Source organism: Drosophila pseudoobscura, chromosome X (genome assembly GCF_009870125.1).
Source record: "Drosophila pseudoobscura strain MV-25-SWS-2005 chromosome X, UCI_Dpse_MV25, whole genome shotgun sequence".
Classification (NCBI taxonomy): domain Eukaryota; kingdom Metazoa; phylum Arthropoda; class Insecta; order Diptera; family Drosophilidae; genus Drosophila; species Drosophila pseudoobscura.
In genome coordinates this window covers 1,128,204-1,146,540 of record NC_046683.1, presented here as the reverse complement: position 1 = coordinate 1,146,540, position 18,337 = coordinate 1,128,204, and the positions used below count along the sequence as shown (strand labels likewise).

Sequence of the window (18,337 nt, the reverse complement as noted above, 5' to 3'; positions counted from 1 at the left end):
ACTTTATCCTGGCTGGGAGCTTAATTTATGGCAATATGAAATCAAGTCGAGCTGGTCTAAACAATTGTCGCCGGGCCACACAGGGCGCATGGGAACAAGGGATGGGAGGAGCAGAAGGAACACTCCGAAAGCTCTTTTATTGCGTGTTTCATTCCCATTCTCACAGTTCCATCATTCATGGAGATCATACATATATGATGAATGGTTTCAATATTCCATAGTCCGTTCCAATTTTATTACTGCGAGTATGTCCTCCCATTCACAATCCATTATTCGGCATTCCTTCGCAGCCGAGAAGAAGAGTCCATTGGACTGGGTCTCAATGTAAGCCTTTTGCACATGCATATCTTCGGATCAATCCTATTTAGTGATTTGATGCCATTCCCTGCCACATACCTTTCGTGCTATATGTATATGTACGCTCTTCTCTTAAAATAAACCGATTATGCTACTCTCTCGAGCGGCTTAGACTGTTCCATTCCGGAAAAACCTTTCATCGCCTCCTCATTCTCATTCCCATTCCCATTCCCATTCTCATCCGCATCCTCATCCTCATCAACTCCATCTACTTGTAATCCCATTTATGGCACACATTTCCACAGAGCCAGTTGCCACTTTCCACTTGCCACTTGCCACCTCCTTTCCATAGATGCAGCGATGCAGGGCCGGAGCGGCCTCAGCCATCCATAAAAATGACTCGCCCGAGGGCGCATTGCGTATACGACACGTAGTGCTGCATGGGGCACGGCGCACCCGGCCAGCGAGCGGAGGACAGCACAGGACAGGAGTGTGCCCGAGAATCAACACGTTCGCGTCAGCCGCCATATCGGGGCGAGAGGCCGCAATCAAAAGCTTCAATCATAGATATGCCACGTACACGCGTTTAAGCGATTGTTGACCTCAACGATGCCATCGCATTAGCCGCCGAAAAGAAAGCTCGCGGGGAAATCCCAATGAAAAGTACGGCAAAAATAACACTAAACCCCTGCCTGGGAGAACAAGACAAAAAAGAGGTAGCCCCCAGATGCTGTCTAGAGATGACGGCGTGACTCGTAGATGCGTCGATTCTTCCTGGACGTTGTTCGGCCCCCAACGGGAAGTACAGTCCAAGAGGCAGGCAATCTGCAAGATGGTGAGTAAGTACTGCCGTCTCTCAGGCACGTCCATTAATTCCTGTTTCGTTCAGCGGAAATCGGAAGCGTCGTGCTTGGTTTTCGTGTCACGGCACCACCACCACCACCACCACCATCACCAGCACCGATGCACCGCGTTGCAGCACGCGATGGCGGCGCGGAGTTGCATGAAGAGCAGCAGATAGCGCTGGAGGATATTGCAGTCTCGAGTCTATTAAATTGCGGTCTGGCGTCGGGTTTCGTTCGGGTGGTGGGGGTGGGGGTGGGGGATGGTCTGTTAGCGGGAGTGGGAGTTGCGCCTTGCTTCGAGTCAATGAGGCAATTGCCAAACGATTTTAGCAGCCATTAACAACATTAGTGGCTTGGCTGACTCGCTGGCTGGCTGGCTGGCTGGCTCGCTCCCTGGTGTTCCTCCGTCCTCCTTCGTGTGATGGTTAGGGGAACCCCCCCCGCCGTCCTGAAGTTGGAGCTGGTCTGGGCCTTGAGGTATGCAGCACGCTTCGTTTGATTTCGTTTGGGTTGCCTTTATTTGACTCGTTGCGAGTGCAAATCACGTTAAACAAGTGGCACGTTGCAGCTGGGTGTCCTCCCTTTCCTCCAGCGAGGGATTTTCCCGGTCCCAGTGCCGGTCGCAGTGCCGGTCCCAGTCCCGGTCCCGTGTCCTGGCTCCTGGCTCCCGGTCCCGTGTCCTGGCTCCTGTTCCTGCCATGTATGCAATGCTTATGCAAATTTATTTATGCCAAAGAGACACAAAGTTCGCCTGGATTTCGGTTGCAATTTGTTGACAACACGTGTTACTATGTCCCCACCTATACCCGCACACCCCCCTAGCCCCTAGCCCCTTGCGGGCCCGTTTTTCCACATTTCCCTTCGATACGGGAATGGACTTTTTGCAGGAGATCATCTGGCACTCGCTTCGGCTTTCTCCCTGCGCTGCCTTCCTGCCTCTCTCTGTTTGATTTTTTCCCGATGCCCACTTCTCCACCGCCACCTCCACCTCCCCCTTGTCTCCCTCTCCCTCAGTGTTTTCCACCGGAAATTCGAGGGCCCTGGGGGTGTTCCGAAATCCAATTCAAAATTCAAAGCACTTGAACTTATTTATGCATTTGTCTTGTGCAAATGGCGTCGCTCTCTAATAAGATTAAGAAGGATGCTTTCACACAGGGAGAAAGAGAGCGCGAGAAAGGAGAGAGAGAGAGAGAGAGAGAGTGCCGGGCAGAGTGGCTGTGCGACAGAAAGAGAGCCGTGCTTATCGGCTGTCTGCCGTCCTGTCTGGACATAATCTCCACGGACCTTTCGCCTCGCCTTCCCCCCCCCCCCCCGTGTGACACATGGCGAAATGTACGCCGCCTCCATTTGGCGGAGTCTGTCGCAGTCTCTGTCTCCGTCTCCGTCTCAGTTGGGAGTCCCCGTCGGAGTCCTGGAGTCCTTGCTTATCACGTTCCAGGGGATATGCCCCAGACAATGGCGCAAAAAAAAAGGAAAGTTGCTCCAGCTACTGCTCCGGTGACTGGCCTTCTCCTCTGCCTCGGCCTCGGCCTCGCTCTTCCCCGCTTCCTCCGCTCCCTCCGCCCCGACTCTACTTTGTCTGCCTTTCCATTTGACAGCTGCAAATCGGCTTCGTCTCTCGATGGTGCTTTCCCCGTGGGAGCAGCACAGCCCCTCCCCCGACGCCGGCTCCCCCCTCCGTCTTATCCAGCGGCGTGCCTTTTTCCATGCAGTTCACGCGTGCAGCTTCAGTCGCTGGGAAAATCGTTTTACACCGGCAACAACAATGCCGTCCATGGCTTTGGACTCTCCTCTCCTCCTCTCCCCCCCCCCCCCCTCTCACGCAAATGAGTGCAGTATTACCCCTCTCGCACACACAAGCGCACAGGTGAAGGGGCTGCCAGAACGGGACGGGGCGGGGCGGGGCGGGACGGGGCGTCGCGGCTCTCTTTACTTCTCTTTACTTTGTTGCTTAAGCGACGCGTGCTCCTCGTTTGGCAGAAAATTTTACTTTTCGCTTCCGTCCGTCGCGGTTATTGTTGTCCGCCGACAGTCCCTCCCCCTCCCCCTCTCCCTCTCCCTCACTGTGAGCTTTGATTAAAATTTACTTTGTTGTTGGTATTTATGAAACTTAAACCCTAAAGGGGGGAAGGGGGAAAGGGAGATGGGGGTTTCGGCTTACCTGAGATTCCATCGTATGTCCACCAATCCTCCCAGCTGACGGCGAGGAGCACTGCAATGAGAACGAGAGAACGGGAGCCAGAGTTGATTCATAAGTCGGCGACAATGCGGAGGTCGTGGTTTGTTTGGCTTAAACTAATACGCAATGATGCTACAACGGAAACGGAGGACCAGCCCCCCGGGCCAACGGGCGGATCAGCAGGAGGTACCCTCGGGGGCAGGGATATGTGGGCTCTGAACACGGCCCTTGGGAGCCCTACCCTCTGGTAGGTAGGGCTGCCTTCATCCCCCACGCTTGGATCTGGATCTCCTGAGGATCTCCTGTCCTCGCATTTCCCCCTCCGCCCCAGGCGCCTTCGAATCGAGCAAACTTCAGTTCCATCCATCTCATGTCAGGGCTGTCCGAGCCCTACTTTTCCCATCCCAGGCAGCCCCTTTTTTTGGGGGGTCCTGGCGCTCCTTCGTGCTGTGCTTTTCGTCCTGCACTCTGTGGAAATGATTTTTGCTTACTTGCCTTTTAATTTTTTCGTGTTCGTTCTCGTTTCTCGTCCGTTTCGGTTTTTGCCATTGCCATCGCCTTTGCCTTTGCCTTTGCCTTTGTTTTGTGGCTGCCTTTCGCCCTCTCTTCCGTGCCCCGTCCGTCCTGTAAATTCACTTCCGTCACTTGTTAACTTTAACATTCATCGACACTTTTTGCCTTTTGGCCCCTACAGCACCCCCCCACCCGCCTCGACCCCCCTCACTCGCTCTCTCTCTCTCCCTCTCCGTTTTTCGTGGCCCCGGAGCTGAAGCACTTTGTTATTTTGACAGCCGACAAAAAAGCGGGCCAATGGCTTTGGCCAAAACACCCCAAATGCCCACAGGGCCGCCCTCCCTGCTTCTTCTTTTTCAGACGAGCAACCTGCACTTTTTACTTTCCTTCCGCGACTCGAATCAAAGTCAAGAAATGTTGAGTCATTAAAACGCGTTGCCCATTCCTGGGACACCCCATTCCCCATTCCCCACCCTCCATCCCCCCACAAAGTGCAGTGTGAAATGCACTGCAGTTTCCGGAAGGGAACGGTGCAACTTTTCCGAGGCGGTGAGAACACCTTGAGAGCTCGAGTTCCACCACTCGAGATATCTTTGTGGAAGTTTGCTGGCAGGCACGCAGGCGGGTGAGGTGAGGTGAGGTGAGGACCCCCATGGGATGCCATCAGGAAAGGGAGGGGCAGTAGTTCCGCGCTGATCGGCAGGCGATAGAGAGAATGGGTCCGCCCGCAGTGCAGTTTCGAAATCAATACGCCCATGAAGTGGTACGCGATCTCGACAGCTCTTCGAGAGCTGCCCTTACTTTTGCAGTCCCCCTTGAAAATACTTCGAGCAAGAGCAGCGGAAAAAACCTTGAAAATTCGCAATCGAAGTGTGAGAGGGCAGAAAAATTGTGAAAAGTGGCGAAAGGGGTGAAAGGGGTGGAAGGGGGGTGAAAAGGGCCAAAAGGGGTGCAAATGTAAAGAGCAACATCAACCGAGAGTAATACCAATAATAACAATAATAATAATAATGCAATGTCATGGGCACTGATTGAAATTAATGGATTTCTAAATGCTCTGCGTCATTGCAGTGCCCTGCGCCCCGTGCCCCGTGCCCCGCGCCCCGTGCCCCGTGCCCCTGGCACCCAACCAACCGAAAGGATGGCGACCTCGCCGTCGACAAATTGTAGCTGTGGCAGAATGTTGCGCCCTGCGATTTACATGGCCACGGCAGTCGGTCCTCTTGTGGGGCACACTTGAAGCTTAATTCCATTTTAATGTTTTTCTGCAGCCCCGAAACCGAGACCGAGACCGAGACCGAGACCCGAATAGCCCTCAAACTGAAACAGAATCTGAAGCTGAAGCTGAATCTGAATCTGGAAGTGGGACAAAAGCTTGAGCGGAAGCCGCAGCAGCAGCCCTGATCCCAGACACTGATTCCGGACCCGAATCCGAATCCGAACAAAACTATTGCCCTCATCCTGTTAGCCCTGCCCCTCCCTCTGCCCCCGTTTCGCGCATCAGTTTGTTGCCTTATATTCTCCCTTTTTTTCTGCAACTTGTGCATGGGGGTTTTTTCCAATTTAAGCGAAAATTAATGACCTCCCAAGGGAGAAACTTTTTGGTTTTTGGTTCAAGGACTCGGCTTGGAACCAGTGCTCGGCAATGCCATGGCTCCATCGTTTCAGTTCGGATCATCCCCTGGACATCACCTGTTTCTTGATTTGCTCATCCCCCACCCCGTCGCCCTAGGATTCCAGTGTGAGGATCGGCTCACCCGCATATGGAGTACATTGGAGTGGACCCGAACAGAGCCGAGAGTGAGAGCTCCCAGCCGAAGAGGCCTTCGAACGATCTACGCCTCCTCTTACCCTTCCACTGCTCCTCCACTCGCACTGCTAATCGAAATCATAAAAGGCAACAAAATGTTGAACTAATTTCCATGACTGCCCCCGTGAGAGGACCCATTCTGGTCGGAAAATGTCCTGCCAGCGCATCCGTGTTGTCCCCCTCTGCCGCTCTCCCTTTTCTTGGCTTCGGTTTGTGGTTGTCGCTTTTGTGGCTGCCTCTTTCTTTCCTTCTCTCTTTCGGTGCCCCCCCGCACCGCACCTCCCGAGGTCCTTTGCCGTCGCTGCCCTTAGTATTAATTACAAATGAAATTTCCTTATCATTTGACAACTCTCTGTCTGCAGGGCCGTCTGGGGTCGTCTGGGGCCGACCTCTCTCCCTCTGGGGCTCTCCTTTTCCTTGGGGCTCCCTTGGCCTCCAGGCGTCCGTCCCTTGTTTAGGGCCAATAAGCGAAAATAGTTGCTGCTAATTGTTGTTTTGTCGTTTATGGTTATGGCCAATGCGTGCTAATTGTCTGCCGCCCTTCGGGGCTTTCTCTCTTCGTCTCCTTATTATTCTTTCTCATCTGCTCTTTGTCTCATGCTTTTCAATTTCAATTTCGATGTCGGGGAGTTTTATTTCGTGTTCGTTTCGCTCAGGAAATTAACGGTGACACTTTAGTTGCGCTCAATTTCGTCTGCCTTTGCCCCGCCTCGTTCCCACTCGCCATCCCCTTCCCCTTCCCATTCCCTCCTTTTCGGCCTTTACCACTATCTCTGCCTCTTCCTCCTCGCTTTCTTCTCTCTCCCCTCCTGCCGCACCGCCCCACCGCCCCCCTGCTATTTGTTTGCTGTCGTCGGCGTCTCCTGTCCATTTAAAAACGCCCCGTAAACATGGCCGACTCGTGGCGCGCCCAAAACAAAACCCCATGGCCCCCACATTCACACAACGAACCGACTATCGGATGCCCTCTTCCCACTGGCAACATTTCGGGAGGCACAAGCGACGGCAAACGAGAGGCGCTGCCGCATGACGCGCGACGAATGTATAACCGAATCGCTTTTCTTTTCTACCCACCTTGAAACAGGTTTCGGGGACAGATACTCTTACAACATAATTCAGTATTTAAATTTGGAGTAATTTTCTGGTATTTTGGAGAGCAAACATCTTTCCCAGTCATAGTTCAAGGTACAGTTGTGTTCTCTACGATTGCCGGGTACTACAGCAAGGGGGACAGCGTCATTTAGGGGGTATTAGAAGGGGGGTTTCGAGGGGGGGCGGGGGGGGGCGAAAAAAGGATTGACGTGCGCATTTTAGTCACGCTGTCGCGGCTTTTTGCCTTTTTGCCATTTTAGCTGATTGTTTTTGTTGTTTCCCTTCATTCCCGGCAGATGGCGGGGGACGGGACGGAGGGGGCTGCACACACACGCCATGTGTCGTTGGTGGGGATATCAGGATATCAGGATATCAGGGAGACACCAGAACATCAGCTCCTGCCTGCGGGTAACATAATATTTTGTTGATGTTTGCCCAACTTGATTATATCTATCACTATCATAATATACCCCGACCACGACGACGACCACGACCACGCCCATCGCCAACCATATGCAAATTTCCCAAAAGCGGCCTTGCATGTGGAAACTCCTGAGAAGCCGCTACCCAAGGAACTGATGGGCTAGCTCGGGATAACGCGGGATGAGGACTAGTGGGAAGGAAAGGTGTGTTTGCGATGATCTCTGGGAAAGGATTGGATTGGTTTGGCTCTCAAGAAACTGTGCAGGTGGCACCAGCAGTACGGATTCGGATTCGTGAGTCAATTCACTTATGGGAGATTTGGTAGTAGAGCGGTGGTGGAATTACTCCCCGATTTGTAGGCAACAGACAGATCGATGTTTGATTCCAGGCTGCCACACACCGACATGGCTGATTCCTTTTGTTTAAATCATTGTTTCTGCCCCTGTCCGCCCATCCTTAGCCGCTGCTAATTCATTGGACCTGTCTTGGGGGGGGGGGGGAGGGGAGGGCCGAGCGCGAGTAATATGCAAATAGCTCAAGGAGTGTTCCCCGGGCTCCGTGGCGTGGGGTCCGCTTTTAAAAGCGCAAGCAAGTGAAAGCTTTCAATCAATGTCGCTCGCTCGTCTCTGCCCCCGCCCCCGCTCCGCCCCCACTGCCCCAACGGAGCCCCTTCTGGGGTACACGCCTCTGGTTTTTTTTGTTTGTGGCCAGCTTTGGCTTTTAATTTCTATCGCTACGATTTCATTTTTTAGTTCTGTTCCATTCCGTTCCGTTCGGTTCGGTTCTCGGCCAGGTCTGGTCCGAAGTAACCATTGCCATTGCCATTTCCATTTCCCCACCTTCCCACCTTCCCACTCTACCTATCGGCCGCCACCAGCACTGTGTGTTGCTCTGGGCCACACCTCGTTCTTTGATTTTTATTAAGTTTTGTCGACTCGGTTTTTGCTTTCGTGTGTCCGCCACAACGCGTCCGCGTCCGTGTCCGTGTCCGCCCGGCCACGCCTTTGTCCTCGCCTGCCTTGGCACGCCCTTTGCCCTCCGCTTGGCTAATGGTAAATGCCATTTCAATTACGTACAGAGTACTAAAATTTTATGCCTCTGCCCCGCTCCCGCTCTCCGCTCTCCGCCGCCCTCCTCCTCGCCGCCGCAACTAGTCCCGTCCTCTCTGTTTTTGCTTTGTCGATTTCCATTTGCGCTTTAAGTGCATTTGCACAATGGAAGACTGGAAGGGAAGGGCGGGAAGATGGCCAGACGGGGAGACGGGAAACGGGAAACGGGGCGGATGGTGGCGGGGTGTGGGGGCCAGGGGGGCTTCAGGGTGCGGCCATAATCAAACATCAATCCGATAGGTTGCCTCCATCCATCCATCCATCCATCCATACGTACAGTATGAGTATTCCACATGAAACGTCCCGGAAGTGCCGGCGAAGGAGTGACCCATATGATGTGCCACTGATTGTGGCATCAATTTGCATGCGCCATAACGTTGAGCCAAGATTTCCATTTAAGGACATTCTTAAAGAGTTGCCTGAGGCCACACATTGAATTGCGTATCATTTGTTCCACATTATTTGAACAGATCATTAGTCGGAATATCGCCTACATTGTAGGTAGCCGTAGATGCCTGACATCGTTCTGTGGAGTCTCTGGCATTTACGGCACGAATGAACGGGTGCAAAAGACAGGACGGTAAGAGGAAAAGGAAGAACGAAAAAACCCACCGACCCACAGCCAACCTCAAAAATCCGTCTTTTTGCGCCTTCCACTACTATTTTGGTCGTTTATTTTGCGGCCGTGATGAAATCCGTGAACAAAGCTCTGCTCTGCCGCTGTCGCTGCCGCTGTCGCTGCCTCTCCCACGCGAGTGTCAAAAATGAACATAGAACTAAAATACAAAACGGGAACAAAGACGGGCAGAACTCTCATAGCGTTGTCGTGTTTGTCCTCTTGTTGCTGGTGTTTTTGCTGTTGCTGTGCTTTTGTCACTAGTCGTCATACTACCACAAGGCACGTCATAAAGTCAGAGCGAGGGAGCGTTGACAATGCAAACGATGGAGAAGGGAGAGCGAGAGGGAGAGCGTGAGCGTGAGCGAGAGCCAGAGCCAGAGAGAGCTGAAAGCTGAAAGCTGAGCTTGCAATGCAGCTACAACTGTAACGACTGGGTATATGTGAGATTGAGCGGGATAGATAGAGCAGAGTGTGGAGAGGGAATCGCCAGTCAGTCACTTTGGCTTTGCGTTTTTCGTAAGCAGCTTTCGGATCAGAGAGCATGAGAGAGTTAGAGCAAGAGAGAGCATGAGCTTAGAGCATGAGCTTAGAGCATGCTAGAGTGTGCCTAGAAAAGGTTCGTGCCTGAGTCTCTGGCAGTTCTGGAAACTTTCCTCTCCGTGCTTTGGGAGGATCATTCCTGTTCCTCTGTTCCTCTCCTTCCAACGATCTCCTTGCTCTCCCTTTTTCTCTATGTCCAACTTTGGAACAAACACAAATCCAAAGAGAAAACTAATTTCAAACAAAGGAAACGGACAGACGGAGAGAGAGAGAGAGAGAGAGAAAGAACGAACCTTGCACTTAAATATTAGCAAAAGTTTTTATGCGAAAAAGAGAATCAGAGAACCGAGGAAGAGAGAGACACAGAGAGAAAGCGAATTAAGAATGTCAGGTTTAAGCGTAAATTTTCCACTGACACTGATTTGTTGCCTTTGCTTTTGCTAGTGGGGACAGAACGAGAGAGAGAGAGAGAGTGGAGCGCACCTGCAGGTGTAAGAGAGCCGCCCGCGGGCAGTGAGGAGAGCTTACAACTGAGTGACAGTGCTTGTTTGCTTCCGAGAGCACAACTCCTGCCACCCCCCGCCTCACCACCGCCAACGCCCCCTTCCCCTGCTTTTTGCACTTAAACTTTGGCAAGTTGTTGCTGCTGCTGCTGCACTCATTATTGTCAAGTTGCCTCTTACTCCATTCCACTGCTACGACATACATGCACACATGCATATACCCTTCACAAGGTGTATTCAATCGGAGGGTAAGTTCCGACACCACACACTCCCTCGCCCGGACAGGCCTTACCTTTCATTGAGTGTTCCTTGGGCCCGTTGCCCGGGAAGGAAGACATTTCGCACTGCATCCATACATGTGCCACCAGCACTGCAGGTGTGCCTCGGCGCCTTCCTTTGCTTGCCACAGGAGGCAGCAGGGTGGCAAGCACTCAAATTGTTGCTGCCAAATGCTGCCCAGCAAAAGAGCAAACAGTGAAAAGTTAAGCGAGCCCATTTTTGGTGTCACTCTCCCTACCATCCCCATCCGCATCCCCATCGCCCTACCCCTCCGCAGGCAGCTCCTCTGAAGAGTTTTAATGATGTTGCACGACTGTCTTCAGAGCGCTGAGTGACCGGATGACCGCAGAGTCGGGAGCAGCAGGAGAAAGCAGCAAGAGAAAGAGAGAGAGAGTCAAAATTGTTGCTGCACTTCGGCTGGTCGAAGGACTGCAAGGAGGGCGGAGGACATCCCAGAGTATCCAAGTGACGGCGCCGTTAATTAGTCTAAGTGGAAGTGGGTGCACAAACTTCGAGTATACGCTGCCCCGTGCCCCGTGCCCGGTGCCCCTCCGCCTCCATTGTGTTGCCACCAATTGCTACTTTCACTTGGCCATCTGTAATCTGGCCTGGCCCGGCCCGGCCTGCTCTTTCTTTTCGGCGAATCCCTCTCCTGCTCGTGCTGGGGCTGGGTCCTCGCCCTGGGCCCAACTTCTGTTCACTTTTCGTTGCGGCCATTTAGAATGGGCATCCAGCGTGTGGCAGCCTGGCATTTTCCCGCCCCCTCCAGACGGGGGTATGCTGGTCTTTATCCTGAAATCGCATTCCCGGACTTTTCAGGGTATCCCCCAGTGCTCATTTCTCTCCGCCTGATTCCAAATCATAGGTACATCCGTCTCCAGGGTATCCCTAACTCTATTGGTTCGCATTTTTTCATTGCTCTGGGCCCCAGCCTCGAAGGACTCGGAGGAGCCAGCCAGCCAGGCGAGCGAGCTCGAGTGAATCTCAAGTGAGTCTCGACCGCTGAGTGGGGCCGAAGGAGAGCGAGCAGAGGATGCCAGATGCCAAATGCCAGATGCCAGAGGATGCCGGAGAAGGGTTCAAGTTGGGTGTATTCATTTGTATTCATTAGATTCGCCTTGAAAGTGAGTGACCGTAAAGGGCTAACGGGCTAACGGGCTAACGGGGAAGGCCCCTGAGATTGGGGACAGAGCCAGCCCCAGCCCCAGCCCCAGTCCCAGCCCCAGCGAATGCTCGTATGCAAAATGGATTCCGCCAAGATCGGATGCCCATTCCCATTCCCATTCAAGGATATCTGGCTAACTGGACAATCAATATCGCCAATCCATGACTCTTTCTACAATATTATCAAATGAATGGCCATCGTTTCATCGTTTCCTTTCACTTTCCAGCGCATTTTCCACTTGCTACACACAGCTGCCAGATGCAAGCCAGATTGGATTTTCCCTTTCACTTGGCGACACGACACTCATGAGGCAGCCGCCACCGCCACCCGCGTTCTGGGGCCAAAGGCAAACGAATGGCAGCAACACTCATTATCCATACAGTCTGTGGGGAGGGGCGGGACCTTGAATATTTCTCGCCGGGACACCACCCAAAATGTTGGCCAAACATTTGCCATTCTTTGGGAATCATCATTACGGCGGCTAGGGGCTGGGGGCTGGGGGCTCTAAGGGGTGACGTGTGGTGGCGGTCGGGTGCTGTGCTGCAAAAGTTTTGTGCATCGAACACACATTCTTCATTAGCCGCGTGGCACATTTTTCTTTGCGGCTCCTGCGGCGGGCCGGAGCGCTGGAAAGTATGCTACACTTGTTGTTCCTCGCTCCGCGTTGTCCCTGGCCCACGGCTCAAGCCTTTCCATGTGCGCCAGTGTGTCAGAGTGTGTGTGTGAGCCATGATAAATGAGCCATTGGCATTTATTTTCGTTTCAGTTTCATTTCAAGTCCGACGACGACGACGACGACGACGACGCTCAAAGAAATCGATGTCTGCTGATTTTTCAGACCTGACTACTGAAAATCACATTACACAACCCCGACACACCCCCACACCGCCCCCACACCGCCCCCACACCGGCGGCACACCCCCAAGCGCACACATGACGGGGCGGCTAGTTCATCTAGGCGCACACAGGTGGCGCTAATGTGCCTGAAGCACCTTGAATGCTCTTGATTTGTTGCCGAGCCAAAGGAAATTATGCCAATTTTTTGCCATTTCGTTGGGTCCAGCCCTCGCCCCCGACCCCGCATGCATTCGGCGGGTGTGTATTCATTCTGCCAGTTGGGACAAAAGGATTTTGTGGCCTGAAGAGGCCCGAAGGCTGTGGAAATTCTCAAAAAGGTGCCTTAAAGGTGTACCGCAATCGAATGGTATTTTGTGGCTTTAAGGCAGGGCGACTGTCGGATGCGAGTGGGTGCCACTGCTCGTTTGTGGCTAGATGACAGCCTCACTTTTAATCTGAATTTCTCGACGGAGGGACACTTGAAAATCAAATCGCATTTGACCAGCGAAGCATAGCTGGGCCAGAGGACGAGACGAAACGAGTCGAAACGAGACTCCTGCGTCGTCCCAAGTGGCCAATGACGATGACGTCGGCACGTCCCGACAGGACCAGTCGATGCTTCATTTTTACACATGCTTTGCATGCGAATCCTGCGAACAAACAGGAGAGAACTTGGGCCAAACTTTCGAAGGAAAATCGGCCATCGTTTTGTGGTGCGAGGACTTGAATACCCTTCAGGACTGCATATCCTGCCCAGGTTCCTTGCCACATCCTCGTCCTTCTTGGAAATCATAATACCCTGCGAAAGGGCATAACAACAACCACATCTCGGACTCGTTCGTGCCGGAAGTTGGGAATTTTCTTGAGCAAATTTTTGGCATTTTTACAAAACGTACTTTGGGCCAATTTTATTAGGCAAAAGAAGCCTCTGCTCTCTGCTCTCTTTGCTCTCTCTCTCTCTCTTTCAGTTTTTCTGTGTGTTTTTTGGGGCACACGCAAAGCGGCAACAACAAGGGCTGGTGGCGGGGGAAGGGGCAACATTGCAACGGCATCGTCAACGTGCAGTCAAAAAGTTGTAATTTTAATTTAGCTTCTAACTGCCTCAAAAGACACACACACTCAGACTCGGAGACTCGGGGCTACTCGGCGACTCGGAGAGGGGGGTCCAAGGCGTTGAAAAGCCACAAAGTTGCACGTGCAACAGGGGTAGGGGGGGCAGAGCAGAGGAGTGCTGGTGGCAGTGAAGGAGGCTTCTTCTTTGGCTTTGACTGTTGTGGGTCTCGTCACGCATGCCACAGCCACTGCCACTGCCACTGCACCTGCAGCAACTCCAATCTGTGTCTGTGTCTGTGTGTGTGGCAAGTGGCCAGGAAGCAAAGAGTAGCAGAAGAATGCAGGCGGGGGGGGGTGGGCATTAGGCAGACAAATTAAATAAACGAATTTCATTTGCATTTGGGCTTCTTCGTTTGTGCCTGCCCCAGGGGCAAATTAATTTCGAGCAAATCAAAAGGAAGCCAAAGAATGGGCCAAGAAACATCCTTTGGATAAGCATCCTTTGATAGAGCCAGAAGAGAACGCCCAGGAAAAGCCTTGACTTTAGCTCTTCTGCAGATTATTCCATGGATTAATGGCTACCTGCAAGGGGATACCCCTTAGCCCCTAGCCCCTAGCCAGCCAGGCTTCACTACGAGGAGTCTTTAAGGAGTCTCCAGCGACTTTAACGGCATCAAAATCAAATTTCTTGGAAGCTAGTTTTTTGCCACCGCCACCGCCGGCTGCCAATTGTCCCGGACTCAAAATCAAGGCGAGCGTTTGCTGATCCCCTTTGAGTGATTTGCTTGTTCGACCCACGGACATCTGACCCTGAGAGGTGGCTGCACAGGCGAGGCGCCCCCTTCTCCCCCCTGACAGGTGAGGAAAGTCCGCAAGGGGGAGGGGTGTGGGGAGCCCAACAGCCAGCAATTAAGGCGAAAATCGGTTTTTGTTTCCACAACACACACACACACACACTCACACACACTCAGACGCACACACACAGATGGAATAATTTATGGCCAAGCATTGCAATGCGAGGCGAGGCCCCATGCTCCGTCCTCCGTCCTCCGTCCTTAGTCCTCCGTCCTCAGTCCCTGGCTGAATACTTAATGGCCGATAGCCGGGCGGACTGCAGCAAAACGCTTGCCCCACTCAATAATTGAATCAGTTAATAATGCAGCATAATGTTGCATAAATTATGGGCTATGCCAAATCGTAATTGCCCCAAAAGGCGCTGCCGCTGGGAATGGGTCGGAAAGGTAATCAGCAGAAGGATCTGCCGAGGAGCATATCTATATCGGAGCAGCATTTGATCCCATCCAGCGGATTCCCATCCGCCTGGAATCCTCCAGTGGCAGTGTCGAAGGCATTCATTCACTCTCTTCATTTAAATGGTTTGTGAGTGCACTCAAAAGAGAGCTGCGTGGGGGCAAGGTCAAAGAGCGTGCACCCACACACACGCACACACGCACACATGCTCGAACAGCCGTGTGTGAGTGTGTTGTCAGGTTAATCACTCGTTTTGTTGGCAATTACTGTTATGACCCCAACGAGGAGCGACGCGGCGACAACAATAAAACGGTCCGGCGCCCGGGCCATGGGGTCTGTGGTGTCCCCCCCCCCCCCCCCCTTCCCCAGAGGCATACGTGATGGAAGGCGGGAGGGTGGCGAAGTCAAAGCCACTTGACCTTTTGTTGTTGCCAGCGAATATCAATGAGTCCATTATGTATGAATGTCAATGATTATGGCCGCCTGACATGACACTGCCACTGCCCCTGCCACTGCCACTGGGGCAGGCAGGCAGGCAGGCAGCAAAGATGCCCAGACAGCGACTAAGAGGGTGGAAAAGAGATGGCCCCCCGCACAGGCCCCCCTCAGGAAAATGACAGTTGACAGCGTTTGGCATTTTGGCACCCTGACGACGCGCAGGATGAGGACAAGGACAAGGACTACGACGCCGATGCCGATGCCGATGCCGACGCCTGATGACAATAACAGCATCAATTTGCCGTCACCTGGGCGGCCCATTTCTCTCCCGGGGCTTTCCCCGTGCAAAATGGCCAACTTGAGGAGGGTCCTGCCCACATCATAAAATTTTAGCAGCACGCACTGACGCCGTATCAATGTCTGGCATTCCAGGCGCACCCCACAGTGGCACAGTGGCACGAAAGGCACCTCTGGCAGGTGCTGGCAGGGCAGCACTCGTCCTTTAAAGGATCCACCGGTCCACCGGTGCCACTGTGCCGCCACTGAGAGGGCGAGGGGAGGGGGGGCGGAGGGCGGAGGGCAGTCACACTTGAGCCTTGTGTGGCACTCGCATTTTGTTATGATTATTGTTATGATTGTTGTCGTTGGGATCCTGAAGTGGTGCTTGGGTGCTGGAGCCCATGAGTTGAAAAATGTGTAGGCCACTTTTAGGGGTCCACACACACACACCACCCACACACACACATACACACGCACAACAGGTGTCGTTTTGTATCAATGCCAAATTAAGCGTAAAATGCTGTCGCCCTTTTAAAGGCAAATTAGCCCCAGAGCCCATCCCAGAGCCCATCCCAGAGGGGCTCCCCCATTCATTCCCGCTGCCAAATGAGCCGTAAATAATGCACATGTGTGTGTTAGCCACTCTCTGGCGTGTCTGTGTGTGTTTTTATGTCTGGCCGGGATCATTTATTAGCAAAGTTTTTTCTTGAATCGATGGGGCGCACAAGAATTATGCAGAGCGTCCCCCCCCCCCCCCCCGCAGCAGCACGCAGCAGCAAGGGCTATAATAGCCCATTGTTCCAGCCATTGGGAACAATTAAGCCAGCTTAGAGACGGATAGAGAGAGAGAGAGGGAGTGGGTGTGGGTGTGGGAGAGAGAGAGAGAGAGAGTGCCACTGCCACAGTGCCAAATGCCAATTGCAGCTGCCATTCAATAAAATTTAAACGTCAAAGCGGCATCGGGCCAATTATTTGTGACCGCACTGGACCCAAACAGAGACAAAAAAACCAACGACCAGTGGGGGAGGGGCAGAGAGAGAGAGAGAAGGACAAAAAAAAGGATTCAGTGGAATGAAAAGAAGGCTGAAAGAAAGAATAGAAAGAAAGAAAGAAAGAAGCGGCGCGCCTTTGTCTCTGCGTTTCCTTTGTTTCGGGCCAAATGCTCGACGAGAACGAGAAGATGATGAAGCAGCCATCAGCGGGGGGGGGGGGCAGTGGATGGGGATGGGGTTAGGAAGAGAGGGAGCGGGGCAGCGGGGCGCGGGGCAGCGGGGCAGAGGCAAGTCATTTGAAGATGGCGGGGCATTGTGCAAATTAAAACTGCACTTGATTATTTCTCCTGCTAATTTTCATTGTTCCAACCCAAAAAAAAACAAAAAAGGGAAAGGGAAAGGGAAAGAAAGAAAGAAACTGAAGAAGGAAGAAAAAGGTAAGGCATAGGGAGACCGAGGGGAAGGAAGGGCAGGAACAATTACAATCCCAATTACAGCCAAACAGGAGAGAAGGCAAGATCGAGACATTCCCATTGTATTCGATTCGCATTCGATTCGCATTCGTATCGGTGCGAATGCACTCACACTCGTCCGCCAGCATTAGCCCCGAAGGGAGATCATTCGAAGCGTGCCTCGGAGCCCCCGTCTGCGGCAGTTGCAAGGTGCCCAGCAATCATTAGCGAGCGGGGCGTGGCATCTTTGGGGCATCTTGGGGGCATCTTGGGGGTGGAGTGCCCCGAAAGGGCCGGAAATTGAAAGCGAAAAACGGAAAACGGAGTGCCAGACGCCACGAGATGGCCACGAGATGCCGCTGATGGGCCAGGGGGAGGGACGACGATGACCGGGCAGGCCAAGCGACAATAACAACAAAAGCCGCAACAAAAAAAAAAAACCTTGACGACTTTTGGCAACAATGAAACGGCCAAAACGGTCCTGCGGTGGTGCGGTGGCAGTCGCTGATGGACGGACGACGGACGACGGACAGAGTGTGGCTTCAAGGGATGTGGCATGAAGTGAAGTGAGGCTGAAGCTGGAGCTGGAGCTGAAGTGAAGGAAGGAAGGAAGATCGAAGGAAGACAGCAGAAACAGATTGAAATCAGTTTGAAAACAAGCGAAGCGGAAAAATGCATGACCCTCTGAGTGTGGCATGGGGCATGCGGCATGGGGCATGGGGCAGGAAATGGAAATGGGACAACAGTTGGCCATGGTTAAGTGCTGGAAATTATGTTATGCTCCGCCTTCCCCTCCCCTCCTTCGTGCCCCAGTCCTTGCGGCCATTGTTTTATGTCTCCATTCCCGAGGATTATTGGCCACGCATGAGAGAGCACACACACACACTCTTTCTCTCTTTCATTGAGTCTCTCCGTCCCTCTCTGTCTCTCTCTGTCTCCGATTAACTCAATGAATAAGCCATCTCTCCAATTGGGGCTGTATTCTGTGTGGCATACGTGGCCTTGTTCTCGGCTTAACTTTCGCTTAATTTGCTGAAAAGTGGAGGGAATAGGAAATCGGATGGCAGAGAAATGGAATCCGAGAACACGGCTCTGGAGCACACAAAGGGGGGCAGGCAATCATATTTCCATCTACTGTTTTGAATGCGAAACGATTTCCAAAAATGCAGCTCACAGAAACATAAAACAGAGAGCAGAAAATAGAAAATAGAAAACAGAAACAGCCAACTCCCTGCTTAAGAGACCAAAAACGACAAAAACAAACAAACAAACGGAAAAACAGAAAAACAACAATGAGAAAATAACTGAGGAAAAAGTATAATTTCCACTTCAAATTGAATTTTCATTTGCACGAAAACGCATAAACGAGCAGCCAGCAGCCAGCAGCATTAGGCATCGGCCTCCGCATCGGCCTCCGCATCAGGCAGATGATGATGAGACTCTATCTGTGGATATCCCTGAGTGTCTATGTCCAAAGGATATCTCTGTGTGCTTGTATGTGCTCGGGCCACGGGCAAAAGCGAAAATCAATGTCCTAACGCGGGCAGTTTAATGTTTTCGGGATTACAGGCCTGCGGAGAGGCTTGGCTTCTACTTGGACAGTGCGGGGCGCGGGGGCGGTCGGGGGCGGAGCATTCATGCATGCTCCGACGTGCAGCAAC

General features: G+C 52.7%; 1 protein-coding gene across 1 annotated transcript in view; it reads right to left on the bottom strand.

The window, feature by feature from the left end:
* The window catches only part of CARPB (Carbonic anhydrase-related protein B), a 47,824-nt gene that overhangs the window by 16,964 nt on the left and 12,523 nt on the right, over nt 1-18,337 (bottom strand). Inside the window, exon 3 of the mRNA XM_002134505.3 lies at nt 3,304-3,354. Coding sequence (XP_002134541.1) covers nt 3,304-3,354 — 51 coding nt within the window. The remainder of the gene's footprint in view (nt 1-3,303; nt 3,355-18,337) is intronic.